The 23,130-nt window shown below is 51.7% G+C and overlaps 1 protein-coding gene across 1 annotated transcript; it reads right to left on the reverse strand.

Moving 5' to 3' along the window:
• Nucleotides 1-10,053: 10,053 nt before the first annotated feature.
• On the reverse strand, nt 10,054-19,460 carry Mrgprf (MAS related GPR family member F). The gene is made up of 3 exons (XM_057778664.1): nt 19,194-19,460; nt 16,090-16,203; nt 10,054-11,848 (listed from the first exon to the last, which is right to left on the reverse strand). Exons 2-3 carry the CDS (start codon nt 16,135-16,137, stop codon nt 10,865-10,867), a joined length of 1,032 nt encoding a protein of 343 aa, XP_057634647.1. The 5' UTR covers nt 16,138-16,203; nt 19,194-19,460; the 3' UTR covers nt 10,054-10,864.
• Nucleotides 19,461-23,130: the final 3,670 nt, after the last annotated feature.

Below are 23,130 nucleotides of genomic sequence, written 5' to 3' on the forward strand. Positions count from 1 at the left end.
TCATAAGGAAGGAAAAGGGACCTGGGTTAAATTCTGTGTTGCTGGACCATTGGACCTATGGGAATGCTGAAATTTTCCTTCAGGCATCCCCCGGGCTCCCACTGTGGCTGAATCTGGCAAAGGACCAGACAGACACCCACCTGCCTGCTAAATACACTCCTCAGGTTCCGCTCCCTCCCGGCCTGAGTGTCTTTCTTTTGTTGAGACAAGGTCTCACATAGGCCAAGCTGGCCTCAAACTCCCTGTACAGCTGAGGAGGAGCTTAAATTCCTGACCCCCCTGCCTCAGCTTCCCAAGTGCTGGCATTAAAACTGTATAGCATCACACCCAGTGTAGTGTCATTGTTTTTTAAAAAGTTAATTTCATTTTATGTATGTGGGTGTTTTGCCTGCGTGTATGTAGTGTATCACATGAATGCGGTGACATTGGAGGCCAGAAGGCTATTGGCTCCACCGGAACTGAAGTTATCACTGTGAGTTATCATGTGGGCGCTGAGGACCAAGCCCAGTCCTCTGCAAGAACAAGTGCTCTTGACCACTGAACCATCTCTCCAGCCACCTCTTCATCTCCTTTTCCTCATCCTCTCCCTTTTCCTAGTTTGATATGGCTTCCTTTTTTCCTTCCTTCCTTCCTTCCTTCCTTCCTTCCTTCCTTCCTTCCTTCCTTCCTTTCTTCTTTCTTTCTTTCTTTTTCTGAAACAGGGTATCATATAACCCAAGCTAGTTTAGGAGTCCTGATTCTCCTGCTTCTATCTCCCCGTCGCTGGGGAAGGCATGTGTCTCTGCACCTGACCGTGACCTGATTCTGTTCCAGGTACCTTTGTCTCCACTCATGGATGAAATTGCCACTCGCTGTGCTCTTGCTTCTGGTTTTGTCTGTTGCTATTGCAATTAAAAAATGGGTTGGAGGTGTGGCTATTCCTCTGCCTCCAGAGCAGTCTGTGCCCTGCAAGACCTGCTTTCTTTGAAGGCTTGGCAGAAGGTAAAACCATCTGGTCGTTGCTGTGTGTGGGACTGGACGTTCAGAGCTCCAAAACAAAGCTCCACATCCAATTGTTAGTGTATTAGGACTATTCAGGCATCATCTCTGCTTGAGAGCCATTGCTTAGAGTGTATCAAAATACTCTTGCCCTCTTGGTTCCCACTTGTCAGTATAAAATTCGCTGTAGTACTCTCCTAGATTCTCAGAACATTTTAAGATTTATTCTTCATTTTTATTTTACTTATGTGTATATATCTGATATGTGTAAGACATGTCTGTGGGTGCTCATGAAGACCAGAAGGGGTTGTCAAATCCCCTCACACTGGAGTTACAAATGGTTGTGAGCTCCCTGTCGAGGGTGCTGGGAACTCTCGGGTCCTGTTCAAGAGCAGGCAGCAATCTTAACCACAGAGCCATCTCTCCAGCCCCACCCACTATTTTATTTTTGAGATGCATTCTCATTATGTAGCCTTGGCTGGTTTGGAATTTACTATAAATCAGACTGGCCTCAGACTTAAAGGAATCCTCCTGCCTCTGCCTTCCGACTGCTGGGATCAAAGGCATGCACCACCAACCCAGTGACTCAGGATTTTTAAAGCCACAGTTTTCTGCCATTTTTTTTTTAATTTGCTTGTTTTCTTTCTTACTTTGCCAGAGGTTTGTTTTTCAAGAACTCTTTATAAAACGTTTTCTTTTACATTCAGTTGTTTTCTTCTTGTGGGGGGTGGTGTCATGTATTTGGGGGGTCAGAGATGAGACTTCCAGGGGATGGTTCTCTCCTTCCACAATGTGGGTTGTCAGGGTCAAGAGGTGGGGGGACTTCCCGCCCTTCCTAGACCTCTCTTTATCAAGGAAAATGGAAGGGATGCCAAGGTGGGACCAAGGAAAGGAAGGTGCTTTGGTGATAGAGGAGCCTGGACCTGGACCAGCACAGAAAGTTTTTGTTTTGTTTCTGAGACACGGTCTCATGTAGCCCAGGCTAGCCTCAAACTCCCTATGCAGCTGAGTATAACCTTAAATTTCTTGTTTTTATTGCATTGTGTGTGTGTGTGTGTGTGTGAGAGAGAGAGAGAGAGAGAGAGAGAGAGAGAGAGAGAGAGAGAGACAGACACAGAAAGAGACAGAGAGACAGAGAGAGACACAAGTGTTTGACTATACATGCCTCGGCAGGTCTGTGTTGAAGTCTGTTCTTTCCTCTGACCATGTAAATCCTGGGGTTGAACTTAAGCTAGCACACTGTGCAACAAGCCCCTTAACCCTGGAGCCACTCCACTGGCCCAACCTCAGACTCTCTGAAGCCATTGGGTCTGTGGTCACTGTCACAGCAATCACAGGGAGCACATGTTGCAAAAGCAGAATGCCATGTTTGTCACGGCCACACAGCTGCCCTTCTGGAGGTTCCCCCTGAGCTGGGGAGAGGGGAGAATGTGCCCTCACCAGTGAGCCCAGCAGCAGGCACAGTGGGGATGTGAGAGTAGGTAAAGCCACCCTCAATGACCTTCCCTTCCTAGGTCTTGGCCAGGGCCTGTGGGTGCCTGTTGGATTCTTATGGAACCATGGATCACTCAACTTTTTGGGGGCCTCTAGGCTAACTTTGGGGTTTTTTCTAAGAACTTTGAACCTGAGGCAGAGTTGAGAACCACCCTGACCCATGCGAGCTGCTGCTACCCTAGCAGAGGGGAACACGCCTCTGGGAGACACTCCGGCAAGAACAGGATACTGCTTGTGCCATGGAAGTGCCACCCATGCCCCTGGGATCTTTGTCCTTCTGACCTGGGAATGGTCCCTGCTGCCCTGTCCCTTGGCTCTGACAAGCTGATAGCACTGAACTTCCCTTCAGATATGCGTGCCGTGTCTTCATGTGTCTCCATTTCTTAGCTGTTGAGCTTCAAATAAATATTTCTTATTTTCTTCCTGGCCTCCCTTTAATTGTTATTGTTACACACACACACACACACAAATCACACTTACACACACCACACACACATTCACACACACACACACCACATAGTCACACACTTGGGTTCCTCCCTTGGGGAAAGTGTTCTTCTCTCTCAGTATCCCTTAGATGCCTGGAGTTCTTTGTCTAGAGATGGGGCCCCAGAGACTTCCCCTTCCCACGTTAGCATGTCCACTGGAATCCACCTTGTTCACGTTTTTTTTTAGGCAGCCATATGGCTGAGGTATCATGGTTGAAGCTTCCCTAAAAATATGTCTGATTTTAAATTTTTCTGGACCATAGTAAACAAATAAAATTTGAAAGCATTTTCTTGGGCTGAGGACATGACTCGCTGGCAACGCAATTGCCAGCATGCAGGAAGCTCTGGAGCCATGCTGGAGTGGTAGTGCATGCTTGTAATCCTAAAACTTGTAAGACTGAGGCAGGGGGATCACTAGTTTGAGACTAGTGTGGGCACCTTATAGAGTTCCAGGCTTTGGGCTGGAGAGATGGCTTAGCTGTTAAAGATTAGGCTCACAACCAAAAACAGAGTTCCAGGTCTGGGTTACATAGTCAAGGTCTCAAAGAATAAAATAAAATAAAATAAAATAGCAAAGAGAAGGGAAAGAAAGAAGAGAGAAAAGGAAAAAAGAAAAAAGTGAGAAGAAAGGAAAGAGCCTGGCATGTAGCTCGGTGGGCGATGTGTTTGCCTGACATGCTCAAAGCCTTGGGTTCCACCCCGGACTTACAAAAGCTGGGTGTGATGGTTCCCAGCTGTCATCCTAGCACTTAGAAGGTGGAATCAGGAGGATTAGAAGTTCAAGGTCATCCTTTGCTACTTTGGGAGTTTAAGTCTAGCCTGGGCTATATGAGATCTTGTCTCAAAACAAACATTATTTTCTCTATTCCCAGCCTTATGCTCCAAAATGAGACTGAGTTTAGAGTTCATTTTGACATTGGAATATCTCTCTCTCTCTCTCTCTCTCTCTCTCTCTCTCTCTGTGTGTGTGTGTGTGTGTGTTGGGGAGCAGGAGGTCTAGCGCTAGCGGGGGGGGGGGGGTGGAGAGCATGGTCAGCTAGCTCTTCCTTCACCTGTTCTTTGTCAGCTGAGCATTAAGATTCAGGACTGTCCGTCAGCCTCAGTGTCAGGCTGAGCTCATGGGCTTCCAGGTCTGTCTCTTCCCTAACCTGGTGTCTTGCTCTTCCCGCCCTTGCCCTTGGTCTGCGGTTACCTCTGGTCTCACTTCACACACCCCTGAGCCAGTTTTCAAAGCCCGACTGGAGAGGATGAGACACCTGCCTGGGAGCTAGGCTCTCACTGATTCTAGTGGGTCTTGCACTGCTGTAGCCTCCCACCTCCACCCAGACCATAAAAAGAAACAAACCTTCAGGTAGATCTCTGAGTTCGAGGCCAGCCTGGTCTACAGAGCGAGTTCCAGGACAGCCAGGGCTACTCAGAGAAACCCTGTCTCAAAAACAAACAAAACAAACAATAACAACAAAAAGAAAAGAAAAGAAACAAGCCCTTCACCTGCTCCTGGATGTGTTCATCGGTCCTTCTGAAAAGGGTGCTGATTCCTCTTGGCTCTGGTCCCTGGAGGTATCCACAGCTCCCCTGGACTGGGGGTTTCAACTGACTCGGCGCTTTTCTGGCTCAGTGTCTCTTCCACTAAGCAAGGATACTCCTGTCTGTCTCCACTGCTCCCAATCTCATAAAAGCCTTGATTTGGGGGATCCCATCCTCAAGGACCTTGGCTCCCTTTGAGAAGTGTGAGAAGGAGCTCCAGATATAAAGGCAGGAAGGATGCCCGCCCGCTCTCTGGAGACCTGGGTCGACAGGAGCCTAGCTGAAGGCTAATGGGCCTCCCGGCACAGCCCTCCCCTACTCCACCCAGGCCCCCTCGAGACTGGGGGCTTTGGGGGATTATGGCGAGGACCCCCCCTTCTAGCACCATCCTGGCCGCCCCTCCCTTCCCAATGCCTCAGAGCATTAGGAGTCCCATCATGGGTCTGGGAGTTGGGGTGGGGCCTCAAAGAGAAGGGGTTCTGCGGGCGGGGAAAGACCATTATGGGCACCCATATGGAGGGATGCTCAGCTAATAGACTTAGCCAGCTGGGCTTGCTGAAGGTGGGGAAATAGAAGCACTCAACGGGAAGTCTGGCATCTTATTCTGGCACTTGTGAGGTGAGGGATTATATGGTTCAGGCAACTTCACTGCGCTTCAGAGTCTTCACCATAGGTTGGGTATTCCTCCCTGACCTCCAAATCCCAGTGAGGCGTGAGGATCACACACATGCTCTTAGCTCTCGGTGGTGACCCCTTCTTACATTGGCCACTTCCACTTTTCTGCTGGACCCCAGAAGGCAGGATGCAAGCTGATGGCACTGGGGTCCAGGAGTTCCTGGAACACCTGCATTTAGTAGTACTGAACTTTTTAGTAGTCTAATCCTATGCATTCGTGTGTGTTTTTTTTTTTTTTTTTTTTTTTTTTTTTTGTGTGTGTGTGTGTGTAGGACTGATGAGATGGCTCAGTGGTTTCAGTGGTTAATAGTGCTTGCTGGTCTGGAATGGTAGTGCACACCTTTAATCCCAGCACTCATGAGGCAGAGGCTGGTGGATCTCTGATTTTAAGGCCAGCCTGGTCTACAATGTCTTGAAAAACAAAACAAAGCAAAAAGAATGCTTGCTGGGGGATCTGAGTTCAGTGCCCAGAATCAAGAGTCTTACACTAATCAACAACTCCAGGTCGAGAGTGTCTGATGCCTTTTTTTATGGCCTCTGAGGGGAGCTGCACACAAATAATATGCACACACACACACACACAAACTAAATAAATCTTTAAGATGAAATGAAACACCTACTGAAAAACCACCCTTCTTCACCTTTCTACAGCAGCTTTACAGGCTCACACCCTGGTGCCTGGCCTTTTACATGGGAGCATGTGGGTGCTGGGAAACAGAACGCGGGTTCCCACACTTGCACAGCGGGAACGGTACCGACTGACTGACGCATCCCTCCAGCCCTGGGGCTCATATTCTATGCCAGAATTCTTTTTTTTTTTTTTTTTTTTTTTGGTTTTTCGAGACAGGGTTTCTCTGTAGCTTTGGTGCCCGTCCTGGAACTAGCTCTTATAGACCAGGCTGGCCTCGAACTCCCAGAGATCCACGTGCCTCTGCCTCCCGAGTGCTGGGATTAAGCCAGAATTCTTTTAGTTGTTATTTATCACTTATTTACATTATTTTTAAATGTGTGTATGTGTGTCTATCTGTATGTGGTGGTATGCACTTGAGTGCAGATGGCCACAGAGACCAGAGGTAACAGATTCCCCTGGAGCTGGCTGGGACTCAGCTGATGTGGGTGTTGGGAGTTGAGCTCAAGACCTTGAAAGAACAGTCATGCTCTTAACCACCGAGCCACCATCCTTCCTGCCCCCTGTGCTAGAATTCTTAAATTAAACCCTTTTTTTCCACATCAGCACATTTTTGGTTCAGAATCCTTAACCGTTGGCCTGGAGAGACGGTTCAGGAGTTCAGAGCTCGTGCTGCTCTTGCAGAGCACCCAGCTTTGGTCCCAGCACCCGTGACTGGCAGTTTACAGCCCCTGTAACGCGAACTCAGGGCAATCCATGCTTTTTAGGGCACCTGCCCGCACATCCATAGCCCCTCCCCCATAGGCACATTTAAAAAATAATCCTTAAAAAAACAAGAAAAAAGAAACTTCAGTCAGTTCAATGCCTCCTTCCCAGGGTTCCTCTAATGGGAAGGAGAAGAAGCTGTTTCTAGAGCAAGCAGGAAAGAAAAAAAAAAAAGATGAGGGAATGTTACTTGAATGTTACTTGAAGCTGGTTCAGCAGTCTTGAAGCCAGGGTACCTTCTGGAATTTTCTGGATAGGGATCACTAAATTTCTTTACACAAATCCCATGCATTACCAAGAGGCATTAACAATGTTTCCGTCCTGAGACAGAAAGGCCTGTTGACTGGGCTGCTCGACAATCGCATAAGGCACAGTGTGGGCACCCTGGGCCCAGGCACTGGGGGTTTGTTCAGTGGCTCAGGAGGTGTGGATAAATTTGATGGTATGTTCATTAAAGTTCCAGTTCAATTAATTACAAAGGCTTTTTAAAAATCATGTGCTCAAGTAGGTGAGTCTCCTCTTGAATTGTCAGGAAACCCCGAGCTGGCAGCTGACTCATTCAGTTTTCCATGAGTTTCGGTTTTGTAAACGGCTCCTGGCTGTTTCTGAGTTCTCCAACTTTTGGCTCCCTGCTGGCTTACAACAGAATGTTTTTGCACTCTGTGGTTCGATGTCAGAAGTTTGCCAGAGCATTTTCCTTGCCAGCCTGCCAGAAGGCCCCTTCTCCGGGCTTTCATCTCTCCTTCCCTCTAAAGGAGCCCATCTCAAACATACGTGGATGACAGACAAGATGGCTCAGCGGGCAGAGGTGGTGTCTGCTGACAAGTCTGATGATTACCTGAACTTGATCCCTGGGACCCCTATGATAGAGAGAACCGACTCCCACAAACTGTCATTTGACCAACACATGTGTCACCCACCCACCCACAAATGAATAAGTAAATGTAAAAAGATGGTGAGTGGTAGGGGAAGACCCTTAATGTTGCTCTCTGGCCTCTATAGGGATGTGGATGTATACATGCACGCGCGCACACACACTCACACGAGCATGCACACGCTCATGCACACACACACACGCGTACACATGCACACGCTCATGCATACACACATATACGGGGGGGGCAGAGAAAGAAAGAGAGAGAGAGGTGAGTTTTCAGAAAATGAAGCCAAGTTATCTGGGAGCCCCTGCAGGCATGTGGTGAAGCCTTGCCAAGGCTGTAGAAGCACCGGCATCCCTTGGTGTGGTGGGAGCTAAAGAGAGGGCAGTGGCAGCTCACAGCCTTTTCTTGGTCTGCAAGTCAGCCAGACTCAACTGGGTTTGCCTGGGGCTGTGATAGCCAAGTCCACTCCCAGCATCTCCCAGAATCTGACTCCTAACACTTTGCTGACAAGAGACATCAAGGTCAGAGGTCACTGTGAAGAGCTCTGACTTCCTGCATCTGGTGTGAGCAGCCTTGTAGAGATACGCAGAAACCTACGGGAAATGATCAGCCTGTAAGCACAGCCGGTACTGATCGTCAGCTGTGTGTGTATGTGTGCACATGTGTATGCACGTATGTGCATGTGTATGGAGGACAGAGGTCAGCGTGTGGTGCCTTCCTATCTCACTCTCTGCCTTCTTTATCTGAGATCTCCCACTGAACCTGGAGCTTGACGATTGACCTGCCATGGAGCAGGATCCTCCCTCTCTGCCATCCCAGGCCTGGGGTCACAGGCATACCCCACTATGCCGGGCTTTTGACATGGGTGCTGGAGATCTAAATTTATAGCAAGAACTTTGCTAACTGAGCTGCTGTGTGGTAACGGATCCCCACTTCTCCTTCCCTGTGTGCGCTCAACTGCATGTCACCAACCCTGGAGTCTGGCATGGGCGGAGGATGGTCCTGTGACTAGCAGGTGGCAGGTCTCTGCCTTCCTGAGCTCACTCTTGGCCTTTCTAACTTCTCTTGTCCTTCCCTTGCTCCGTCTGACAGTGTACCCTCTTCTTGTTTGCTTTTGCAGAGCTGCTGGGTAGCAGGAAGCATAAAAGGCACTGAGTGCTGTTGGCCCTGTGGCCCTCTCTCCACTCCACCCGTCTCTGAGTCACGTGCTAGTAGGAAGTCCAGCTGAGTAACAGCCCTCACAGCCGCGAAGTACCTTAATAGGAGCTGGGCTGTGGTGGAGAATGGCTTCACTCCTGGTTTTCAGGGAGAAAAGGATGCAATATTTGGGGAGTCCTGCCTTTGTAAAACACCCAGAAAGAAGCTTGGGAGAACTGCGGGGGACCCTTCATGCACCTGTTGGTCCCACCGCTGCCCAGCCCCTTTGCAACCCACTTAAATAATTAAACGCCAGGGGAGGGTGGAAGAAAGAGGTGGCTCTCCGTGGTTTCCATCCACTTAGTCCTCTTGCTTCTTCTCCATTAGCACAGAGTAGGGGGTCTGGGGAAGGGCAGAGGAGCTCTAGGGTTAAGGGTTCGTGGGGGAGTAGAGAAAAGCCTCTTCTCCCACAAGACTTCGACCACGGCACAGAATCACCCCACCCACCAATGCAGCATCCCCAGGGTGGGTGCTGTCTGCACACAGGCCCCGGGTTATGAACCTGAGTTGGATCCAGGTGGGGAGGCCCCTTGTAGGGGCACAGCTCACTCCCAGGGTTTCAGGAGTGAGGACGTTTAAGGAGAGATTTCCCAGGAATGGGGACTGACCGAGCTCTGGGGAGCCAGAGATCTCTAGGTGGCCCCTCAGCCAGGCGCCCCAGGACTCTGAGAAGTTTCTACCCACATGGCACTGAGATCATCAGTCTTTTTGTCTTTTTCCGGAGGTGTGGTCCATGCTCGTTCTCAGTGCTCTACTGCAAGGGTGGAGGAGCCCCTCCCTTGTCTCTTGGAGTCTCTGAGCAGAAGTGGGGAGGGGCAGAGGGTAGCAGACAGTCTCAGCCAGGCACAGGGGAGGAGCGGATAGCTTTGCCTAACTGAAGCTCCTGGAATCACTTGCTCTGTCCCACCACAAGAGCTCTCTTTGTTTAAAGGAGCAAAAGTGGCTTGTGGAGGGAACCAACCCCTGCAGCTGGGGTGATGGGGACATGACTTTGTGGAGTTAGATGCTCCTCTCCAGGGTTAGTGCCACAGTCCCTGCCCTTGGATCGTGTGGCCTAGCATGAAGCTCGGTGAACTCAGGGCGTGTGACTAGCATGCCTAGCACAGGGTGGGCATGCTGCTCACTCCTTCCCTGCCCCCCTGCCCTCCTTGGCTTCTCGTAAAGGAACGCAGCTCCATCAGTGACACATTCTTACAGGTCACAGATGTCTACATGTAGACAGACTCAGGCAGAGCAGAAGGCATCCCAGAGCTGTGGCCAGACAACCAGGAAAGACTCAGAATTACAGAAAAAGAACTGATGGCCACCCTCCCTGGACTCCAGCTGCCCCTGGCTGCTCTCACTGTGGGACATGGAGATATAGAGAAGACACTGGGCACTGAATCAGCTTCCTCGTTGCAGGATTTAAAAATGTGTATTGATATATACTTTATTATCTGTTATAAAACTTCCTTTGGCTACACAGGCCACTGTGCAGGATGACAAATGGCACCGTGGTGGCAGCCCCGAGGGGGCCAGAATGGAACCAGAGTCCTCTTTGAAATGGGCACTGGAGATCGGGAACTAGTAAGGAGCTGCCGCAATGGACCACAGTGACCTGGAAGACACCAAGTGCGTGGTCAGCTGCCCAGAGCTGGCTGGGGGTGTCAGAAAAGCAGTCAGCTACCCAGAGCGGCAAAAGGTCCTTCCTGTCTCTCGTGGTTTGCCAGGGCCAGACCCTACCCTGTTAAAGTCACCAAATGACTCCTCAAAGGGACAGGGACTTGTCTGTAGGTTACAAGGCAGCTAGACAGGACCCTCTTCCAGATAGCACCATTCTCTCAGATTTGTTCAGATGCTGCCTTGGGAGACTGAACAACTCCTTGCTGGTAGAGCTGAGGCTGCTGGCCCAGTAGTGGTGATGATGACGGAGTCATGTTTGGGGAGGGACGGCTGAAGAGGCAGAGGTGGCCTTCATCTCCCTCACTGTTGAGCTTCTGTTGAGGAAGGACCCCACCACACCGGTAAGGGCAACTTTGGTACAGTGACTCACAGAAGCAGAATGGCTGGGGATCAGAGGCCACAGGGTCAGTCTCTCGGCCACGCCTGGCAAGAGGCAGATGCTTTGTGCTAGAGGAAGCTCTTCTCCCTGGCGGCACAGGGACAGCTGCCCTGCTTCTGCCCTTTGGGCAGAGCGTCTCTGGAAGTTACTGACCGCTCGCTGCTGCGGCCTTGCCCCAGACACTGGCCTTTCACGATGCATTCCCAGAGGGGCACTGCATCTCCATGGTGACTGTGTTAGGTGTGGTGCTAGCAGTGTCTCCGGGCTCTGCACCATCCCGTAGAGCCCGCTGGAAGACTACCCTGAGAGGTTCCCACAAGCGCTGAGACTTGTCCCTCCCAGCCAGGAAGTAGACGATGGGCTTGGCGCTGCTATTGATGCAGATACACAAGTCAGTGACGTACTCGGGGAAGGGGGCGGGAATCTGGAAGACCCAGAAGAGAAACCAATCTATCCCCAAGTAGATGGAAGACACAAGGAAAACCGAGACAATAGCCAGGACCACATGGTTGAGCTTGGCAGAGCGCTGGCGGCGCCGTGCCCGGCACTCTACATGCAGGATGAGTGCCAGGCAGGGGAGTACCATGAGTGGGCAGAAGAGAAAGAACAGCAAGATGCCCAGGGAGATGTCCATGTCGCGGCACGCTGTCCCTGAGGCCTCGCGGCCCAGGAACATACAGAAGTAGTTGTGGATACCGGTGACCAGGAAGGACAGCAGCCATAGCAAGGCACAGACCCCAGCAGACAGGCGCTTGGGCCTCCGACGCCAGTACCAGGTGGGAAAGATGACGGACACGCAGCGTTCTGTGCTAATGGCTGGCAGGAGGCTCACACCCGCGAAGAACGCACAGAGCCCCACGATCCGGGACACCCTGCGCACGTAGTCTGGGAAGGAGCCCAGGAAGGCCCCCGTGTTCAGGAGGGCAATCACAGCCTTGCTAAAGAGGTAGATCCCATCAGCGCTGGCCAGGTGCAGGAAGTAGATGGAGAAGGGTGTCCTCTTGATGGAGAAGCCGAAAAACCAGAGGACCAGGCCGTTACCCACAAGGCCACACAGGCAGAGCAGCAGGAAGATGTAGTTTGTGATGGCAGGCGGAGGGGGCGTGGCAATCTGCTCAATAGTCAGGAAGCCTCTGCTGTAGAGCTCCTGAGCCTCGTTCACACCAGGACACATCTGTGTGGGTGCAGAGGGACACATCTGTAAGGCTGCCTGCACGTCCCTGGGCCTTAGCAGGCCTGTTCCTGTACCTGCTTCCATCTGCTACCCAGGGGGCAGAGTCTGCCGGTTCCCTGGCTATGGAATGACTGACAGAGACCAGAGCAGAAAGAGCCCCATTCCAGCTAATGTGAATACTGGTTCTCGATTCTAGAGTCTGCAGGACGGTGTCACCACAGGGTGACCAGACAGTGGCTCTGGGCTGCCCAAGGGTCAGCTGGGTCCAAATGTCCAAGTGCAAGACAATAGCAAGCAGAGGGTGGGGTGATGGCTCAGTGCATAAGGTGCTTGCTGAGCACTCTTGAGGACCAGAGTTCAGATTCCCAGTCTCCCTGTAAATGTCAGGTGGGCACAGTGACCCTCTTGAGGTTTGAAAGGCAGAAAGGGGATTTCCCAGAGCAAGCTGGTGAGATTAGCTTACAGGCGGCTCTGGCTTTAGTTGGGAGCCCTAGACTCTGGATAAAGGGCCTGGGAGGGATCAGGAGACTCTGGACATCAGTCTTAGGCCTCCACAGGCACCAACATGTACACATGTGCCCGTACACAGCTGAACACACACATTCACACAGACTCACACACCATGCGTCCACTCACACACATTCTTTCCTATACAACACTCCCCGCTACACACCAAATGCACACATACACACCCACACACCCACTCATACACGACTCATACCACATACACACACACCACATCCTTATACCTTCCACTCCCCCACTCACACACAGCACACACACTCATACAACACTCACACCTACCACACTCACACACACACCACACACTATACACATTAACACATACCCCACACTCACACATACATCACACACTCACACACACACCACACACTACAAACACTAACATTCACACACACCACACTCACACACACTCCACACACACCACACATATACCCTACACACCCCACACACCCCACTCACACACCTCTCTCTCTCTCATAGACACAGACACACACACCAACACACAGAGGAAAAGCTAAGCAGTTTTTCCAGAAGGGAGGAGACCAAAGAGACAAGACATGCAGGGCTCGAGCAGAGATTAGATGTGGGAAGGGACAGTGACTACTTAGGGTGGTCGGGACAGCAGGAAGGTGATGACATCGGTGTGGACTGTGGTATCGTGTCCGTAGAAGCTTCCTGACCACGGAAGGTCTATGGGGATGACGGGAATGCCCTGTCCTCAGACGTGCAGTCGCTTTGGGGGAAAGGGTCTAGTGTCCACAATTTATTTGCAAGTAATAATGGGGAGAAAGTTTATCTATGAAAAGGTTCAGCCTTTTCATGTGCTATGGCATTCCCACATGCACACACATACCACACACACAGCACATACACACCACAGACACACACGCAGACACCACACACTCACACACCACACACACTACACCACACACGCACCACACACTCACACACTACATACACACCACACACACACAGACACCATACATGCACCACACACACCGCACATATGATATCACACACACACCACATACACACACACACTCACACACCACATACACACATACACCACACCACACATACAAACATTGGACACACCATACATATGACACCACACACACACACCACATACACACACACCACACATACATACATTGCACACACCATACATGCATACACACGCCACACATATGACACCACACACACACCACATACGCACACACACTCACACACCACACACACACCACACCACATATACATACATGCACACACCACACACACACCACACACACACACACACACACTACACTGCCCCCCAATTTTTAAAGAGGACTGGAGATAAAGTTTGGTAGCAGTGCTTGCCCAGCATGCGGGAGCCTAGGGTTCAGTCCCCAGTACTGAATAACAGATAACGGAGGGTTATGGTAGATGTGTGCGCAGTTTGTTCTCGCAATTCTCTAGCAAGTTGTTCCTTTAAAACACGGAAATACTTATTCCTAAAGAAATAAAATTCCTGGTAAGGGGTGTGGGGTGGGGCAAAAACAAAATACCCTGGCCATAGCTGGAGTAGGACTCTCCCAGAGCTGGACCAGAGGGCACGGGGATAAGAGACAGCTGCCCTCTACTAGACCAGGGCTGCCTTTGGGGGCTCCAGGGGTATCCGGGAGGGAGAGGCTTGAGGAGGTGGTCGTTCTTCAAGCTTCAGGGAGGGGCTCAGTATTTACAGCTGGGCAGGGCAGAGATCAGTGCAGCTGAACACCAGTCCTGGCCCTGAGGGCTGAGGCTGGGTCAGAGCTCAGAAATTGAGAGCAGAGACGTGGTAGCAAAACCAAGGACACCCCTTCCTAGCAAAGTAAGAGGCCTCTGTGCTCCAGGCAGAGGGTACGGAGGACCTGTGAACGGCGTGATAGTGCCTCTCTTCAATCCCAGGGAAGCCGTATCTATACCTGACAATATGAAAGAGTTGCGTATTTCTGGGTTAACATTTAAACAACTGTGGGAGCCAATAACACGAGCCAGCTACACACTATTCTGTCACAGCTCTGTTTTGTTTTATAAAATTTACTTATCTTTATTTTATGCACATTGGTGTTTTGCCTACAGGTATGTCTGTGTGAGGGCATCAGATCCCCTGGAATGGGGGTTATAGACAGCTGTAAGCTGCCATGTGGGCATTGGGAATTGAACCCAGGACCTTTGGGAGAGCAGCCAGTGCGCTTAACCAATGAGCCATCTCTTAAGCCCTCTCAGGGTTGTTTTGATCCCTCTCTCTCAGTGGCAAAGTTGTCCTGTGCACACTGCTTCCCTTCCCTCCTCCCTGCAGACATCACGAATCTATCCCAGGACTTTCTCCCTAAGTCTGGTATCTGTTTCTATGGTTCAGAGAAGTAGGAAGGTTCTAGGGGCAAGATCTTTCCTGCCACCTTCCAAATGACCTCACAGAAAACTGGGCCCTGAGAAAACGCTTTGTGTTGCTATTCTCCAGTGAAGAGAAGTATCCTCTGTCCTGGCTGTTTACAAACTAGGGGTGCGGGCTAAACTTAGGGAGACACTGTTTTGTCAGGACAAGTTCTTTATGGGGTTCTGCTTACTACCTGTTCACCTCTAAGAATTCACCGGCTAACATCTCCTGCCCACCCCTAACCCTGCTTAGCTTTCCTTCTGCTCCCCTTTCTGGGAGTTGATTGTTTATTGCTCTGGGCCCAGATGCCTGCAGAGCCCTGTCCCATAAGGACCATCTCAGCACTGGGCGCTGGCCTGCTGGGCTGGGCAGGGCCCTCTGTGTATCACCCAGCTGGAAAAAGTCTACAGTCCCCCACTGGGTGTTGGGCGGGCACTGGTGAGTCACTAGGCAGGAGCTGCTATTCACAGCCCTACACTACCGTGTGAAACACAGCTCTGGAGTCTGCTGCTGCCTCCCTCTTCTCTAGGGACTTTGGGATGCCCTCTACCATGCCCAGGCACTGCCTCCTGGGCTGATGGCCCCTAGCATGCCCAGGTACTGCTTCCCGGGCTGCCATCATTCCACTGTGGTCCCTACAAAAGGAAGGAAAGGACCAAGGACACAGTGGGGATAGGGGGTGAGGGTGGGAGTGGGGAAGGAGTCAGTTATCTTGATATAAGTCTTGGTTTTCTCTAGTCTAGGAGGAGATGGAATAAGGAAATAAGTCAGAGGGGTTCCCAGCTTAGGAAGGGAAGTCCACACTTTTCCAGGGAGACGCAAGGGCAGGACAGAAAGTGATGGGTCAGCCCAGGACATTGTCCAAACTTTAGGTGAGGCTAGCACCATCTGCAGGTTTACATCAACGGCTCATGCTCCCAGACTTGGGGCAACACTGGCCGTGGGTGGCTCAGAGTAGTACACACAACAGACATGGGGCCACCACGGAACCAGCAGAATCTCTCTGACGTGGTCCGACCATAGTGAATAACGATTATCCCATCTCTGTCGGGAAACGGGGAGGAAGTGAGACCTTCCAGAGCTGATAAGCCATGACCCAAAGACGGCATGGAAAGGGACTTCCAAGATGCCCAGTGCCTGCATTTTGCTCACTGATGATGACACTGGCCTCAGAGAAACCAGTTAACCAGGGTCAGGCCACAGAGTCCAGATGTGTCTGCTGCCCACTAGCACCCAGAGTCAGAGGGCATCCTGGAAAGTGGACTGTGACCCCCTCCCAACTACACCTGCCCACAGACCCAGACCTGTCCACAGCACTTGCCTTGTTCTGGTTTGTGGCATGAGCCTCCCAGGAGCAATTTCCAGCCATCTTCAGGACTGTGGGTCCAGGCTCCTGTTGGGAGCTTACAAACCTATGTCCCTGCCTGTCAAGAGCCTAGAGAGAGGGGAGAGTGAAGTCAGCACCAGTCCCCCCAAGAGCCTCCACCTCTCAGCCCACCAGCCCTAGCTCCCTAGGCCTTCAGGCCTGTGGCTCTCACCTCAGAGGAAGGGTTAGCCTGGCTCCCTCTGAGGCGGGGGCTTTATGCCTGTCCTGCCCATTCTGTCTGTGGGCTCGCGTTCAGACCCTGCCTGGCTCCTGGAGTCCCACTGCCACTCCCTGTGGAAGATGGTCTCTTTTCTCTTCTCATTGAACTGCAAGGTGTGTGGGCCAGAACGTTTCTAGCGACTTTCATGGTGGGTTCCCTTGCATCTGCATCTGGAGCACCTCCTTTGTGTTCTGATAGAGGTCTCTCAGTCAGTCCTAGAAACGGGTGATAGAGGACAGATCCTTTCTGGCAGAGGGGCTTCCTGGAGGAGGCTTTTGGCTGGGTCTTGCTTTATCATGGTCCTCATCTTAACTCTGGAGTGGGTATGCATCCCTTCTTTTGGTAAAAGACAAGGTCTCAGGCAACCCGGGCTGCCCTTGAAGACGACCTTGAATTTCTAATCCCCTTGCCTCCATCTCTAGCTTACCAGGATTATGGGCTGAAACCCCGTACCTGGGCTCCAGCCCAGGGCTTGGTGCATGCTAGGCAAGCATTCACCAAAGGAGCCACATCCCCAGCCCATTATGCCCTTTTGATGGAGCACACTTGGTCCCAGAGAGCACTCCTAACCAACGCACACAAGGAAACTTCACAGATCTGTGTTCTTGAAGACCCTGTGGCTGCCCCCCCTCCCCCCGCAAGGTTCACTAGGAGGAAGCAAGTCCAGAGGTTGTTGAGGTGGCCCTGGGTGCCAGACTGGATGTGGGGAATTGGGGCTCAGCCTCCTTCAGCCAATCCGGAGGCCTGGGGATGTGTTGGGTGACAAGCTAGCGCGGGGACCCTGTTAGGACTGGTTCACCCTAGCAACAGCGAATCGATAAACCCACTCTGGGGCTCCTGGAATTGCACACCAGCAGCCTGCACTCTGCCCTGCAGGGAAGCACCTACCCCTCCCACAGAGCAGGTGGGACATTTGAAGCCGCGACTCAGGACACAGCCAGGCTATACAGGCTATTAGACCCTCCCCTTCCAGGGATGTGGGCAGCGCCCTGCTCCACCCCTCATAAATTCCTTCCTCGAGCAGGGCGGATCCCCAGTCGCCACGCGCGTGGCCACTGCCTCCTCCCTCCTGGATATGTGGCCCTGGTAGCTGAGACCACCATTGGCTGCCGGGGGTTTACCGTCCCCGCGGGTGACACGCCCCCTCTTTAACTTTTGGTCGCTTTGCTTAGCAGGGGCGAAGGAACCGGGTGGGGTCTTAAGCCACACCCTCGGGCCCTCATTCTGATTGGATGGTGTACAGAGGCACACTCCCGACCAGGGTTCGCAGAGCCCCTTGCCCCTGCGCCGTTATCCTGTGGGCCCTCTTGTGTGCATGCTCCTTCTGGTACGTTTGTGCCCCGACTAACAGTGGCTCATCGTGGGGCCTGCGCGGGCATCCCAAGTGGGGAGCACGTTTTACATAGGCCTGAGTGATGTTTGTGCAGAGAGCTTGCAGATTGCTGGTGCCACAAAGTGTGCCCCCCTCCTACCCAGGTGTCATTTAGTTGCTATGCAATGGTGCTAGCCCAGGTTTTCCTGGCACCTGCACCCCAGAGGTAAACACCCCCTGCACCCTCCGTTGCTGTCACTCTTTCAGACACGTGCTACTCCCACTTTCTCCCCAGTGATGCTCTGACTCCGGGAACCTTTCATCCCACCAGGCTTCACACCAACTAGACACAGGCCCTCTGGGGCAGGTGAATATGTTCCCTGATCACCTCCGTGACTGCTTTGATCTTTACCCCTGGTACCTCTCCTACTCCAGATCATTTGCAAAGTGATCCTCTCACGCAGAGAGACCCAGAAGCCAAGTGGACCCCAGATGGGCCATATTGAAGACATGTGTGCAACGTGTATGGGGATGCATATGAGTGCACGTGCTCACCCAGGATCTGAGCCGGGACAGATCCAACTCACTCAAAAGGCCACCATGTCTGTATCCTTGGTCCCTCCCCTCAAAATGGTGGTGTTTCACTCATCCACCTGCTTGACCTGATGGGGGGACAGTCCAGCCCTAGGGTAGCTCCCCTCATTTCACTTCTACTAAACCATAATCTAGCCTCTCCCCTCATTCCTTAGCTACAGCCTGGTCTTTGCACAGGCCATGAGTGGGGCCAGTCTGCTGCAGTCCCCAGATACATAGAAAGTCTGTGTTTCTGCCTAGGGCTCAGATCCCTGCTCACAACTTGACAGAAGAGGCTTCTCTAAGGGGAATGGAGACTTGGCAGACCCCCAGCCAACCGCTTCATCTGAAGCCAAGGACAGGACCAGGACTGGCTAGAGCAGGAGAAGGTGAGACAATCAGCTGTCCGACCTCATGTGGCTGATCTCCAAGGGTCCCCAAAGAGCTGTCCACTGCTGTCCTCATGGCCGATGGCATGCCTGAGAGCAGTGGAACCATAGCTCCGGGCTTGGACCATCGCCCACTGGGTGTTCCCTTCAAACTCTTCCAGAAACCAGACTTGGATGTACGGTTGAAGAAAGGATAGGGAGCCCCCACCCTCAGGGGGACAGGGTGGGAGCTGGTGTTGGAGGATGTCTTGGGGCTAGGGGTAAGGCCTGCTAAGTGAGTATCAGGGGGTGCCACACAAGGCGGGGGAATCTCCTAAAGCCTTCCAGTATCCCTGGGATACTCTGTGGAAGGGGTGGAACAGGTCTTCAGACTGGGGACAGCTTCGCTCCAGGTCTTGGGGCTCCCTTCACAGAGAGACGGGGGACTTCTGCAAGCTGTTGTCATGACAACGCCCATTTCCCTGACTTTAGGACACCAATCTCATTTGTTTGCTCTGCCTAACCTTTACCCTGCAGCTCCTGTCCCCAGTCTCCCTCCCTCAGTCCCTGGGTCCCAGAGTGCTACCTGTGGCTGTCCTGATCCTCCGAAGCCTTCCTTTGTGGAGATCTTCTCCCAGGACTCTGCGCTTGCTGACCCACGGGGCAGCAGGCTAGCCAAGTACTGCCTGGAGCCTTGGAAAATTTGGGCTCAGGGTGGAGGACGAGCCCTCACCCGCCTGGCCTGTTGGAGATGGCTTTGGAAACAGAACCCGCCCCAAACCCAATTCCAGGCCCAGCAGAAGGGGGAAGGGAGGGCGGGAGGAGGAGAAAGAGGAGGAGGAGGAGCAGGAGGAGAAGGACGAGGAGGAGGAGCTGAATAGTGGTGAGGCTAGGGGAAGGAATGCCCTGTTCAGGAGCCTCCTCCCCATCCCCACTGGGAACTCATCTCTCGCTGCTTGGTGACGTCACACTGGCCCGAGCACTGGGCCCGGAGTCCAGATGTTAACACCTCCCATATCCTGCGACTTCAGAGGGCTGCCCCAGTAGAGGGAGCTCCAGGTTGCTCACTCGCTGGTGCCTTTGGCCTGCTTCCAGTGGGCATTTCAGGACATGTGGTGGTAGTGGTAGTGGGGGTGGTGAGGGGCAGGGGCAAGGGAATGTCCACTCCCTTGTTTGAACTGACTCAAAGCCTGGCACAGAGAAGCCAGGAAACAGCAAGCGAGGGACTCCCGTGGAGAGTGGTGCAGAATTGGCAGAGAGAAGGTCACACAACCCAGATGGCACCAGCTCCCCCCTTGCCACCCCAGAGTCTTCCTCGGGGCCTCCTGGGGCCTATGGAACCAGGAATTCCCTTCTCTCTAGCCCTAATAACAATCAGATGTCGCGAATGGAAAATCACAGCCCTTGCTCACTTGGGCTGAGCAGGGAAGTTGGCGAGCTACCATCCCTGGTGCGTGCGTTCCTCAGTAAAGATGAGTCAGCCTCCCCCAGAGAGGGGGTCCTGGAAAGAGTTAGTGGCCAGGGCATGGAGCCCAAGCCTGGGTGGGTATGGAGGGAATAGAGGGTTGACCATGAGGGTGGGGTGCTGAGGCCTCCTTCTGCCCTGGACCAACTTTCTCATGACCCAAGAAGCCTGAGGGAACGAATGCCACACTTTCTTATGGGAGTGGACAGCACCCAGGCTGGGGGACGTGTGCCTTGTGGGCATCCTGCAGTGAGCCCAGAAATGGATCTCTCTCTGCACCTGTGTTGGAGCTGCCTCCTTCTGCCCGTGGAGAAACCACTCTGTCCTTTGGTCGGAACAAACCTGAGAGCAGGGAGCCTTGGACGGGTGCCCGCTTGGGACCAGCTGGTGTCCTGGGTCTTGGCGGGGGAGGGTGATGGTGGTGGCAGGGATTTTCTGGGATTCTGGAGGCTGGGAGAGGCTGGGCAGGCAGCAGGGAGGATGGTGATCCAGAGTCCTCCTCCAGGGCAGGCAGCTGTGTCCCAGCTGGGCCACTTGTTTACACTGAGAGGCCGGGGGGAGGCTGAATCCCAGCACCGTCCAAGTGTGATTGCGCTTGGACACTTAAAAGGAGTTGTGTGAAGTGGGCAGAGGCTGTGGATCCACGGCCTTATTTGGTATGGAAATGCGTTTCTTTGACAAACAAGAGAAGAGGTGCTTGCTGGAGGGAGCTTGTCTTATCCTGAGTTCGCGGAGTCCCAGGAGCCACTGACCCTGTCCCCTGGGGCTGCTGTGGACCCACAGAAGGCCATGACTCCCATCCAGAAGCACCTGAAGCTTCCTCCTGCAAGTGCTGCAGGCTGGACGGTCTGGCACAAGCACCACAGACTGGTGTTGGTCACCATCATCCCAGGGTCTCAGACACACCTTCTGGCCTCATATTGCAAGGGACCGGCAGCTCTCTAGGACCCTTTCTGTGAGGACATCCATCCCCTTCAGGAAGGTTCCATGTTTATAACCTAGTTACCTCCAAAAGACCCAAGTCCTATCACCATCCCCATTGGGGTAACCATTTTAGCATGAGTTTTAGGGGACACAGGCACCACTTCTGTCTCCCGGTAAAAATGGTGTGAGGCTGTGTGGGGAGGCGACCCAGAGGCTGGGTTCCAGCAGGGACAGCAGAGAGGACCTTGCCCCATGTGGGAGTCCCATGGCTGCCTCCGGTCCTGGAAGACCCTGGGAAAAGCCACATCTTACTTTGGACCTGTGTTTTCTTCTGAGGTGGCAGTGAAGGGTTGGATAACTGGAGAACCACCCCTACTAGACCTCAAAAATTCTGTGCCCTGGGCTTAGGTGTGACTGGTGTCAATCACTCACTCATCAGGGCTCAGGACGTAGACTTGAGATGAACAGAAATGGGCTGGCAGGCATGGTTTTTGTTCTTTCTTAAAATGTATTGTATTTTTATGTATTTGTCTTGTGTGATTGCTGCGCACTACTGTGGAGGTCAGGGGACAGCTTGAAGTCAGTTCATTTCTTCTGCCGAGTGGGTCCCAGTGACTGAACTTAGGTCGCCAGGCTTGGTGGCAAACGCTTTACTCACTGAGCGATCCTTGCTCTTAATACCCCGCTCACATGCTTTGAAAAGCTACATCCTGGCCCCTCCCAGTAAAAAGGGAAAATTTAAATAGTTAACTTTTAAATAGTTAGTGTTTTATGTAGCCCAGGCTGTCCTCAACTGTCTGTGTAGTCAAGGCTAACCTTGAACTCCTGATATTTTTGTCTGTACTGCCAGGTGCTGGGACTATGGGCACACACCATTACACCCAGTGGGAAATTTATTTTTAATTGTCCTCTGTTAAAGTTCATGCAGAGGGACTTAGCTGTCTATGCTTTTCCCTCTCAAGGTTTCAGGACTGGATCCTCCTCTATTGAGGGTCCCTGAGGGCAGGAGTGTAAGCAGAGACTGCTCATTTGTTTCCTGGCCACTCAGGCCCAAATAATCACTGTTTGGCCAGTCACTCAGGCATATTTTTCACTAACTCTTACACCTTAAATTAATCCATTTTTATTAATATATGTATCACCATGAAACTGTGGCCTACAGGTAAACTTCCAGTGGGTGCCTTTCTCTTTTGTCAGCTACATGGTCTCTTCTGATTCTGCTTACTCTCTCTATATATCTCTGTTCAGATTTCCCACCTGACTTTGCTCTGCTAAGCCATTGTCTGAAACAGCTTTATTCATCAACCAATAAAAGCAACACATATACAGAAGGAAATCCAACATCATTTTCTTTCTGTCTAAATAAAAAGAAAGGTTTTAACTTTAACATAGTAAAATTACATATAACAAAAACAGTTATCAAGCAAGAATTATAGTTACAATATTTAGTCCATTTACACTTGGCAAATTAAGGAAAATATAACTAAGGAAAATTATATTTATAACTGTCTTCAATTCTTCAAAGACCCCAGAAGGATATAATATTACCTAAGTAAACAGGAAGTGCATTGTAAGCAACTTCCAAAACTCCAAAATTGAGAGACATCTTGCTGTCTGGACAGTCACCCCAAGTTCTTCTGTAATGTTGGGGCATCCATCTTCAGCCTACAGGCCCATAGTATCTCACAGACATTTTCATGAAGCAGGAACTTTGAAAGGCTGTTTTACCTATCTTGGCAGTTTGTCAGTCACCTTTTTCAGTATCCTGCAGAATGTCTGGCAGTTTCTTCTGTGAAGCAGGAACCCTGAAGGGCATCCCATCTTGTGGAATGTTCAGCAGTCACTTTTCTGTGGGTCCTGCATGTCCTGTCCATACAGCATATCATCAAGCAGTCCAGGCAAGAACAGTTTCTTGCTCAAATGGCTAGCAAACTCCATAAGGAGCCTCTTTGATGCCCATCATCCTCTTGAGGTAATTGGTGCTGCCAGGAGCAGACATGTCTTACTGTCGAGAAAAAGTCTAAGTTATTAAGACCTTTAAAATTCCATATTCTTTGAAGTGTTGAAGATTATCTATCTAACTGAAATATATCTCTATATACCTAGAAAACCTAACTAACATAATTACAAGTTT

The sequence above is a fragment of the Chionomys nivalis genome, chromosome 8 (genome assembly GCF_950005125.1).
Source record: "Chionomys nivalis chromosome 8, mChiNiv1.1, whole genome shotgun sequence".
Taxonomy (NCBI): domain Eukaryota; kingdom Metazoa; phylum Chordata; class Mammalia; order Rodentia; family Cricetidae; genus Chionomys; species Chionomys nivalis.